This window comes from Bicyclus anynana, chromosome 2, assembly GCF_947172395.1.
Source record: "Bicyclus anynana chromosome 2, ilBicAnyn1.1, whole genome shotgun sequence".
Taxonomy (NCBI): Eukaryota; Metazoa; Arthropoda; class Insecta; order Lepidoptera; family Nymphalidae; genus Bicyclus; species Bicyclus anynana.
Window position 1 is genome coordinate 1,038,833 of NC_069084.1, and position 12,095 is coordinate 1,050,927.

At 41.3% G+C, this 12,095-nt stretch overlaps 1 protein-coding gene across 1 annotated transcript; it reads right to left on the reverse strand.

Annotated features, from left to right (window-relative positions):
• Positions 1 to 402: 402 nt before the first annotated feature.
• On the reverse strand, positions 403 to 8,178 carry LOC112047497 (uncharacterized). The gene is made up of 8 exons (XM_024084637.2): positions 7,985 to 8,178; positions 7,256 to 7,354; positions 3,405 to 3,496; positions 3,050 to 3,170; positions 2,111 to 2,254; positions 1,488 to 1,669; positions 1,061 to 1,162; positions 403 to 559 (listed from the first exon to the last, which is right to left on the reverse strand). The coding sequence occupies exons 1-8, from the start codon at positions 8,106 to 8,108 to the stop codon at positions 416 to 418; spliced, it is 1,008 nt and encodes a 335-aa protein (XP_023940405.2). The 5' UTR covers positions 8,109 to 8,178; the 3' UTR covers positions 403 to 415.
• Between the last annotated feature and the right edge of the window lie 3,917 nt (positions 8,179 to 12,095).

Consider the following 12,095-nt stretch of genomic DNA (forward strand, 5'->3'; position numbering starts at 1 on the left):
TAGTCTTTCCCCTCGCGTACCGGCATATCGTGGGAGTGTCATTAACTAACTTGCCAACCTAGAGAAAACCCAGTTCATTTAAAATGACAGATAGACACTTTAATTTTATTTATATGTATAAAGGTAATGTTACACATGCTCTAAAATAGCATGCATAAAACAGGGAGAGATGAAGGTGAAGAGAATACAGAATAGCAATGCTGATCGACTAGCAATACTGAATAAGCAAACCTGTTCACCCGCGCAGCAAGTAGCGTGCTAATAAATCGCACGACTTGATTCTTGAGCAAGCTTGAAATAAGTATGCTCATTCTTAGCAATGTTGCGATACACATGCTAATAAGTAGCAACTGCTCTATAGTAGCATGCTTTCGTGCTTGAAATGAGCATGTGTAACAGTAGCTTTAACCTGTTTCTATAGTGTCGACTGATCATCGGAGTAGGACTCCGAGGACACGGACTCGTAGGAGGAGGAGGAGTCGGAGATGGTGGAGTTGTACGCCCACGCCTCTACCTGGAACCGGTACATGTTCTGGAACGTGATCATCGGGATCTTCACCTGGAAAATTATTTCAGATTTTATCTACATCCTACTAATATTATAAACGCGTTGTATGGATGTTTGTTACTCTTTAACGCCAGAAATATTGAACCGATTTGGCTGAAATTTGGAATTTGGATGCAATTGAAGGCACCTACCATAGCTGCTCTTACTATGGGCCTTATTAGAAGGCTCAAAGAGTGAGCTATACTTTGAGTTTAACTGCATGATCGAATCAGGAATAAGGAGATCCGCAGATGAACCAAAGTCACCGACATAGCTCAGCGAGTCGCGAAGCTGAATTGGCAATGGGCAGGCCACATAGTTCGAAGAGCCGATGGACGTTGGGGTCCCAAGGTGCTGGAATGGCGACCCCGCACCGGAAAGCGCAGTTGTTGACCTTCCACTAAATGGACCTAGGATATTAAGCGGGTTGCAGGAAGCCGCTGGATGCTGGCGGCTCGAGACCGTTGTGGTTGGAGGTTTATGTCTATCGGCTGATAAGGTAAGGTAAGGTACCATAGCTGCGGGAGTGTCCAGCTGCCACACGATTGGGTTCCCGAGATGGTACGGCATGCCGACTTTGACGCATATGATCAGCGTGTCGCGGGCTGCGTTAATCTGGAAAAAAATCTGCTTATTATAAAAGTCGAGTAGGTCCACCTTCTCCAAATATCAAAAAACTTAATAATTAATTTATTTTTAAACGAATTTTGTTAAGTATATTAATCCTATAACTCGCAAGTGTCAGGAGGCAAACACCGGAAGGGCATTCCATACTTTCGCTGTGCGAATTAAAAATATAGATTGTTTAGTACGAGTTTCTTAGATAACCACAACGTAAGGATGCCACAGTTCGCGGGTTCTTGCTATTCTGTGGTAGAAAAGGGAAAGAACGAGATGTTCCATTTATCGTACTTAAAGTAGGTAGGTATAGTCTACATACATCTAAATTGTAGGTTAAGTAAGTGGGTGTGCTGGGCTTGATGGAGAACACCTCGTGGTAGAAGCGGAACATGTCCTCGGCCGCCTCGCCGCGGTCGTAGCAGCGGATGCCGCCCATCCACCAGTGGCCCACCCACGAGTGGCTCAGTTGCTCCTGGTCAGACGCTCGAGGCATGGTGAAACCTGACAATATTAATCAGTAGATATCTCTTCATGACAAGAACATGAACAGAGAAGCGGAGTATTTGAAGGAATCCCTTAAGCCTACACCCAGGTCACAAGTCCTTGGCTCTGCTTGGTAACTTTCTCCTCGATAAACCCGACACCGCATGCTGAATATATGGCATGCTAATTATTCTTTTCTCCTGAGAAGTTTTTCTTTCTCAAAGATACTCATAGCGGCCCAAAGTTTTAAGGGAAAATTACTAGGGAAAGTCAATGTCAATTCAAGTGATTATATTATATTTACTTGCTTGTTATTGGTGATCCTATTCGTCTTCGGATCAAGAGGCCTTGGGTCTAGTCATAGATCGAGTTGGTACCTATTACCTTTGAGTTGAGGAGTTGGTAAGTTTGTGGTGTTACATAAAAAAACAAGATAATAAAAATGAAACGAGCACTAACCGAATGGATCATCTTTGGAGAAAGCCCCCATAGCTTTGCCAGTGATGGCAGCGGTGATCCAGGGCACGTAGGGGTGCAACAGAATGTGGTGTGGAGGCGCGGGAGGCCTTCGTGACCTCAGAGGGTCTGGACAGGGCGAACCACCTGGATATATAATTATATATTGTTCTACCTTACGTACGGAATTCTTCGAAAACGTAGGTACTTGGAGACTGGAGAAGCAGATGACTCTCCTAATAAAAATATTGTAGTGAAAGCAGAGCATCATACAATGCAGGGTATAACAATAGGAATCTATTATACTTTGCCATGCATCTATCAACTTAAGTCGTATCTGAAGACTTGTGCCTATAATTTCACCGCAACCATAACCTTCATTCTTCAAAACAGCAAAAAGAAAGAAGAAAGAAAGAAAAAAGCTTTATTAGAGAATTATGCCCCACAACACAATTTGTTCTTTAACAAAAAAGATTGGTTACACGGTCACAAGTGAAAAATCGTTGGTTTGTGGAATGTTGGTTGGTTGACTGTGTTCCCAAAAAACATTATGTCATCATCCGAGAAAATAAATAATTTGCTGACAGGCAAAACTGCCTGCAAAAAAGCTTATATTTTTTGCAGGCAGTTTTGGGGTTCAGGATTGTAAGATGATGCCACAATCAATGGTTGATTGAGGTTCCTGGCAGCTTAAGGTAATAGCTTGATATGCTCTTCAGCTCTACGTAAGGAAAAAGGTGGTAGAAGAAGCTGATATGCGCTTTTCCTGCTACCCCTTTACACACCAGTTCGACCTCCCAACTAGGATAGAAATGACTATTAGCTAATTTTGGCCAGCGAACCCTTATACACCTTTATATCTGGACAAAGACTAAGCAGCCGACCGACCGCATGGTTCGTTCGATGATGAATGCACTTTAGACATTGTGCAATTGTGCATACCCTCAGATAGAGCCACGACCGACCAGTGTCCCGTGTGCTCGTGCACTATGCTCGGCGACCCGGAGTAGAACCCGCAGCCCGTGGTGCATGCCATGCGCTCCTTGCCCTTACTGCTTCCATTCTGAGTTTACAACAAAGTCCCACATATTAAAAATAAGTCTCTTAAATAATAATAAAAAAGTCTCTTAAGTAATCGATATCGATGGATTCTCTGCATTTAAGATGCAAATTAAACAAAAATCTGTTTTAATATGTTCAAAAGTTTTTCCTCTAATTAGGTGGTCACTGTTTTTATTTGGACAAACAAGGCATAATAGTCTTTACTAAAAAATAAACTGAAAGCGACGATACTAACTATTGGGTTATCGTATAAATAACAAAGCTCTCGAGGCAGCAATGAAATACGTGACACTTCTTTCTCTTCCTCCATAAAGTCTCTCGGAACATCTAAAATGTTTAAAAAGATAATTGAATTAGGAACTTATTGTAGACGATTGACGACTGTAACATATGATTATTATTATCGAATCATTTTCGGAAAACAGACGCAGAAACTAAAGTTTCTGTTGTGTGTTAAGTTAAATTAAAGTTATTTAGAGATTATCAAAAACAGGTTATCAACAAAACTGTTGCTTACTAAAAACTACCAGAAAGATGTTTTTGCTTTGTCGATGCACCTTCTGTTTTATTTGCCAACGTTACCAACGTACCTGTCACACACTCTTGTCTGTAGGGTAAGCTTTAGCGTTCTATGTTATATAGTACATCCTCCGTGAGTCGTATTCCTCATGTGTGAGGGTCGTGACCACCTCCATCTCTAATCCTTGTCTTTAGGATGGTATGCCATTCTTTCCTATCTCCGGCTACGTGAAGAGCATCGTAAACTGTGGACTCGAGTGTAGTGCGGACCTGGTCGGACCAACGCATCGGGCTGCGCCCCCGCGATCTTTTTCCTTCCACCTTGCCAGTAATTACTAATTTTTCCAGATTATCTCCGTCTTTCCTGGCAATGTGTCCGAAGTACTCTAAAATACGCTTGAGGCATATGGTGGAGAGTCTAATTTTAACCTTGAGTTGGGCAAGTATAGATGCGTTAGTCCGAAATGCAGTCCATGGAATTCGGAGCATTTTCCTCCAACACCACATCTCGAAAGCGTCAATCCTTTTGCGGTCTGCAGATTTTAAGGTCCACGTCTCAGCCCCATAGAGAAAGATGGAAAAGACGAGTGTGCGAACGAGTTTTATTTTAGTTTTCAGCGAGATGTTACGGTCTTTCCAAGTTTTATGTAGCTGAGACATGGCACTCTTGGCCATCCCAATCCTTCTTCGTACGTCCAGTTCACAGGAGCCATTATTCGTGATGGTGGATCCGAGGTACACGAATTCTTCAACAAAATGTAGGTTGAGTGCACCAGTGAAACCTAAGGTATGTGATCTATCTATGACCATGATTTTGGTTTTGTCTTTGTTGATAGATAGGCCCAAGTTAATGCTGACTCGTTCCATTCTCTCCAGCAATGTGCACATTTCTGCTTCATCTGCGGCCAGGAGCGTAGTATCATCTGCATATCGGAGGTTATTTAATTTTGCTCCACCAATGCGTACGCCTCCTTCCCACTGGTCGCAGGTATGCCTCATAATGTACTCGCCGTATGCGTTAAATAAAATAGGCGAGAGAATGCAGCCCTGACGCACTCCTTTGCAAAATTTGAAAGGTTGGGACATCATTTCGTCAATTCTGACTACGCCTTGGCTTTTGCAATATAGATTTTGAATCAGCGCAATGAGATGGTCCGGCACGCCGAGTTCTCCCAACACTCTCCATAGAGAGTCCCAGTTGACGCAGTCGAAAGCCTTACTGTAGTCAACGAAGCACATGATGACCGGCGTATTGTATTCATAGGCTTTCTCAATGACCTGTCTAACATTTAAAATTTGTTCACGCGCACCCTTACCCTTTACAAAACCTGCCTGCTCCTGTGGGATTTGCCAGTCTAAATAATGGCGGATACGTCTGTTAAGAATGTGGAGCAGGATTTTACTTGCATGAGATATGAGTGCTAAGGTGCGGTAGTTGTCACATTGTTTAGTGGATCCCTTTTTGTGAATTGGGAGAACGGTCGAGTCTGTCCAATCTTCAGGCCAATTTCCAGTAGTCCAGATGTTACTGCATATTTCGTGGAGTACCTTTATACCGGATTCACCAAGAGATTTTAAATGTTCTGCAGCTATTCCGTCAGGTCCTGGGGCTTTCCGCGTTTTGAGCAGATTGAGAGCAGCACATACTTCAGAGAGGAGGATATTTGGCTCCCTATCTAAGCTGTTCCAGTTGTTTGTAGGTCTCATTGTGTTTCCGGGTGCATCGCCACCGTACAGCTGTTCACAGTAGCAGCGCCATCTTTCAGCGACCTCTTCTAACTGATGTAAGGGAACGCCGTTTTCGTTATGGATAGTCCATGTTTTTGGCCTAAACTTCCTGGTTAGCAGTCGGAACTTTTTAAAGAGGTCTGCCGTTTGGTACTTTAAGGAGTGATCTTCAATATCCATGCAGATTCCTTCTATATATTTGTTTTTGTCATGTCTGCAGGAATCATCTATAGCCTTACACAGCTCCTCATACTCCTTTCTAACTTCTGGATCTTGAAGGCCTTTCACTTTAATATCCTTCCTACTGCGTGTGAGTTCCCAGGTCTTCTCAGAGATCCAAAGAGATTTCTTGGGCTCGTATGCATTGGTTTTACGAATCGTACCTAGAGTATCATTGATAAGTGTTTTTAATTGGTTCCACGCTGAATCAGCAGAACTAGTGTCTAAGGACATTGATTGAAGCTTATCTTCTACAGTCTGACCAAACAAGATTCTTTCTGCGTTACTTAGTTGTCTTGTCTTTACGGTGAGGCGTTTTCTAGGTGATTTTAACCGCAACGCAAAACTGGCCACAAGAAGAACATGATCTGTTCCGCATTCAGCACCAGGAAACGTTTTAACATTTTTTACAGAGGATCTCCAGCGGGTGTTAATAAGTATATAATCTATTTGATTCCGGTACCTATCGCCTGGAGATTTCCACGTATATAGGCGTCTAGGGTGGTGTTGAAAGCAGGTGTTTAATATTACAAGGTGTCTACTTGTGCAGAAATCAATCAATCTCTCGCCACGTTCGTTCCTTGAACCAAGTCCATAATGTCCCACGGTTTCGCGTAGATGTTCATCGGCCGTTGTGTTACCCACTTTTGCGTTCCAATCACCGAGAATCATGGTTATTTCTCGATTCGGAATTGAGTCTAGCGTTTCCTCTAGCTTCCCGTAGAACGTTTCTATCTCTTCCTCAGATGATTGCGAGGTTGGAGCATAAATTGAAACTATATTCAAAGTGCACGGTTTGGTGTTTAGTTTCATTGTAACAATGCGGTCTGATACTGGGTTATATCCAAGGACATATCCATTCAACCTATCCGGCACCAAGATACCTACTCCATTTGAGCTGGAATTATCTGAGCCAGAGAAATAGAAGGTATTCCCCATAGAAGTCTTGTAGTGACCATATCCTTGCAAATGGGTCTCGCTTATAGCCAGTATGTTAATTTTGTGGCTAACCATTTCTTTTTCCACGATGCATAGCTTTCCTGGTTTGAGTAATCCTCTAACATTCCAGGCTGCTATACGCTGGTGTTCGCGTATCGATGTTTTAAAATGTTTAGAGGTGATTGATGCTCTTGCTGCTTCTCCGTACGGAGCTTCGGTCGCATATTTCACACCATCCAGCCCGGGTACCGAATGGCGCCGAGTGTTAGTCGGATTGTCCAACAAATCGCTCTCTTTACTTTGTGTCTTCATTGTTGATGTGGTGGTTTTCTTGGGAATATAATCACGGTGGGTTCCCTCGTCCTTCCGGATCAGTCTTTTAGAGGTCATTTACTCCTCTCGGTCACTGGTTACCGCTTCATGGGCGCTAGGTGGCCATGGTGTTGTCAGGATATTTCCCGCCGCCTGAGACTCGGCGTTGACCTTTTACGGTAGGTATGGTCTCTCCTGACCAACCCTCCTCCTTTTGCATCCGGGCTTGGGACCGGCAATGGCGGAGTTATATAGTACATACTACTACATCAAAGCTGTCTTCCAAAAGTAGAATATCTTTAAGTATATAAGGATCAAATAAGAATATAGAAGGGTTAACAGAACGTTATAATGCAAACACGTACTTACCGCTTGTAAAGTCAATGTGGTACATTTTATCTTTAGTCTGCCTGCCATTCTTGTCCACTAGGAAATTTTTGAAGGGTAAACACACTGGCACCATGTAACCTGTAACAAACATAACGTTACAGATTTTGGGGAAATATTGTTAAAGTTCTGAAGCTAGTTTAACTAATAGGAACTGACTCTAAACTATGGTTGAATTTATAGAGATATTTTACCGTACTGTTATTCTAATATCTAGGTTAACTTTTCTGAAAATTGAAACAGTATCAATCTGGTAGTGAGTTACAGAGTCGAACATTAACACACTCCAGTGTCCACCAGACCACATTAGAGCTTGGTAGTTAAAACTCCCTTTCCTATAAAAAGACCATATGATGGCCCATTAAACTGAACCATACTGGATTTAACCGCAGCCATCATCTACTCCGGACGCAGACGCCGGATAGAGTAACGAATAGTACATCCGATTTTGGTTTTAGGTATAACCGACAGTCCTCTGTGCAGAGCATGCAGGGAGGAAGAAGAATCACTGACACATGTTATACTTAGATGCAGAGGTTGTATCTATACAACGCGCAGCGCACAATGGATCCCCAGAAACACTCCAGGAGGCGTTCGGCGATCTAAGCGGCCTGCTAAGCTTCTGGAGCGAGCTTGGTTGGCTGGAGTGACTCCAGCGGGGACCAGTACGGAAAAGGCCTAGGAAAGAAGAAGGTAGGTATGTCAACGTACTGGACTTGACCGCAGTCATCGTCTTCAACAGCGCGATGCTGCTCCGGACGCCGAAGTGCTTGTACTCAGGATGTAGCAGCACATCAGCGATCGGCATCAGCAGCACCGCCGGCTCGCACTGCATGCCCGCTGCCAACTCCTCGATGGTGAGCTGGCACTCGATCTCATCGCGCTCGTAGTCTCCGAATACCACGTTGCCTCTAAAAAGATTACAGATAGACTTTAATGTACCATTTATTTAAAAAAAATTGAGTGTTTTCATGTTATTGAAAAGCGGCTAAAATCATGTGAATATTGTAGCAGTCAGAAGTATACAAAGTCTTTGGTATACGCCGCGTTGAATGACCAAGTTATCGATTAAGGGTCATATGTGGGCACGAATTCCTGCGACTCGCTTGATGTTGTCAGTCCACCTTGTGGGAGTCTACCAACACTGCGCTTTGTAGTTCGAGGTCGCCATTCCAGCACCTTGGGACCCCAACGTCCATCAGCTCTTTGAACTATGTGGCCCGTCCATTGCTACTTCGAGTTTATCGTAATGTTTGGACGTCCCTACAAAAGGCCTACGTCCTGCAGTGGACGTCCATCGGCTGATATGATGATGATGATGGTTACGAAACTAGTTGGATATACCTATACTCCGCTAACAATGTGAGCATAGCTGTTTTTATGTTTCAGAAGGCACCAAGAAAATAGTTCAGTTCAAAGAATCAATAGTTTCGCCATGTACGTTTGTTATTCCGCAATTTAGCTCAGGGATTATTGTTACTAAACTGCTGTAGTTTAGCATGAGTCATCTTTTTCATTTCTTTATTCATTATCACAACTAAGTCTAAAAACTTAAAAATTACTTTTAGGGTGAGTACCTCCTCTACGTGAAAAGTGGGGATGAAAATCAATCTAACACTTACAAAGCATATCCATTCGGTATATGCGCCGCGTCGGCCGCAGTGCTGAGTGCGAACTGCCGGCTGATGAGCACGACCCTCGGCACTCGGAAGTAATGCGGAGTTCCATTCTTTACTGGAAGAAATCATCATCATCATCATCATCATCATCATCATCATCAGTCCTTTAGGAAGGACTTTAAGGAGAGGGTAAGTATAATTATTCTGACTTCATTGCTCCAAGTTTTGGGTTTAAGGCGGTAATGTTTCTTACTGTTAATGTTAACTCTTGTAACGATCACAAACAGATGATAATGATTATAACCGAGAACACCGGTATATCGTGCTTTCCAAGGTACGCCATGTCAATCCACCAACTACCCAACAAGAAGAAAAGAGTAGCTCATTATTTCACAACCCAACCTAATTCGGTAACACCTTCTTCTCGGAGTCATAAAGCAGTAGATACTCTGCTACTACTAGATGTTTGCAAAATCTCACCATGTATGTACTGCAAGGCTCCCAACCATGTGAACTGCAACTCCTGGATGGGCCCCTCGTCCGGGTCGAACACGGGGTCATCGTGACAGCTGAAGAACTGACACCATATCGATGGAACTGACAAAACCATTGCATTAGTAGGTATGAGAAGATTTGGAACTTTGAGCTAACTTAGTTGATAGGTACTTAAATGTACATTAAAAACAAAACGTACCAACAACACCATCAATGAAGAGTTTCGTCATTTTGGAAAAGCTGAAATTTTGTCATCCCAATATTCGTACTATATATATGTTTTTACGATAATCAACTTGGTTCAACAACAAAAATCTTGGTTTTGCTTAACAGGTAAGTAAAGTTTTTATAATTTTTATAAACAAATCTTAATTTTTAAAAAAATATATTTTTTTATAAAAAACCGTCTCTTCGATCAACAGACACTTAGGTTCGTGACAAACCGTCGACAGACCATCCTTTTAATACTACTTGCAGTATATTTACCCGACTGCAAGAAAAGTTATGTTTTTCGCGCGTATCTTGTACGTATGTATGTATGTATGTATGTAATATTTTTTATTACCTCATATCTTCCAAACCACTGAACGGATTTACGTAATTAGGATATCGTTATATTTGTCTCAATAACCCAAGTGTTCTTAAATAGGTGAAACTAAAAAAAAATATCAAGTAGATTGTGAGAATATTTTTTCTTATATTGCAATATGGGTATCAAATTCAAGAGCTTTTTGTGAGGATTCCAAAATGGTATATCTAATTGCTTTCTACACTTCTGGACTGAGCTTGTTTTTTTTCTTTTCAGTTTTTTTATACTTTATGCAGTCGGGTTTTTTATTTTTTTAATTAATTTATGTAATCCCTTACCTTACTATTTTTCATCCAATAAACAGATGGGTGAAGGTCGTTTCTAATACAAATCTTCTCAAAGATTTTGTACTATAATATAAAATATCGTTAGATCTTCTACTATAGAGTTTTACAAATTAGAACTGTATTATTTCTTCAGAGTTCAGTAAGTTAATTCTCATTATGTTATTCGGGTAATTGTTATTAGATGTTTCATTGATAGCCCGAAAATTTCGATATTTTCAAACTATATGAGTAGCTGGAAAGCGACGATTATCGTAACTCTAGTCTCCATACTCCAAAGTTGGCTATCGTACGTACTTAGGTATCTTTGGTCAAAACACGGGCTGACAAAACTTAATCTTTTGAAAAAATTACGAAGATCTGGCTAACACTTTTCTTACCCTATAATTATGTTGTGTTCCTCAAATTGCAAGGTGTAAGAACCCGTATACACTTGGTCGGTGCAGAGTGCAGACCATAGACATTTGAATACCAATGCAATAGAAATGGCATGATCCGCTACAAACAACATCTACGCCATACACACTGCTTATCCACATTACAAATGTGGATAAGCAGCGTAAGACTTACATTTCTGTTTATGCAACACTACACTCCAGATGTTTAACAACGAAAAACACAAAAAGTTAAAGTTAAAAGTACAGTCGATCACAAAAATCTCTTGAATTGGACCAATGACAAACTACACGGCGCTTCTCATCATCATCAAGGACGTCAACTGGTAATAGGCCTCTTGCATGGATTTCCAATCACCAAGGTATTGAGCCTACATCCAGTGGCTCCTTGCAACTCGCTTGATGTCTTTGGTCTACATATAATAAAGCCACCTATAATGTGCACTGTTTGTCAACAATCAGATTGAAAATTTCACACCTAACAACAAATATTATTACCACCTACTGTGTACTGTTACTTTTACATAAATTAATTTGTAAAAAATTAAAACAATTAGATAATTATAGTTAAAATATTTACAGTAACATTTTATAAAAAAAACAGTACATAATTTAAAATAAATGACACGCATTTTCTACATTCATTTCTAATCTGTTAGGTAAACAGAGCACATCGAGTATGGCTTTAGTAAAGAAGACATTTCTATTGCATTATTATGAGGATGCCTATGGTGCAGACTAATTAGTCGCTAATTAGAGCTCACCGAACAGCAGAGCGCTCGCAACACGCCACATTAGTGTCGCCAACAATCATCACTGTTCGCGGAATCTGCGCTCTGTGTGCCCGCGAGGAATGTCCGCCCGACTTGTACAAACAATGCGATGCGTTTGTTTTTCACTGCATACCGACCGGCTATGATTTTTTAATTTCGCAAAATATTCATGTATCTTTGGGGTTCCGTACCTCCAAATAAAAACATCCCTTGTAGCTTTGACAATATAGAATAGTAGTAAGATTATGTATGCCTTGTAGCATCACTCGGGTGTATAAATGTTCATATGCCTGCCAGAGGACGACGATGATGGAGACTTTAGACCTTGAGCAAGAGTGGACAACTTTCAGAATTTCTAAAATGACGAAGATATGACTAACATAGGCTAATAAACCATACCATAGATATTCTTCTATTCTAAAATGTCAAAGGTCTGGCTATGACAGATAATAATTTTGTAAGAAGTACTAAAGTTTTTAATATGTAAGGCCATTAGCCAGCATAGCAAGTTAGAAAAGTAGCTAGCCTATACAGCTGCGGATCACAAGGTCGTGGGTTCGCGTCTTGAATCGACCTGAATGTGCTAAGCTTTTTTGCATCTAAGAAATCTTCAGTAAAATTTCTGAGCTCGGGGTTGGAAAGTTGGTGATTTTGCACCCCCGTGCTT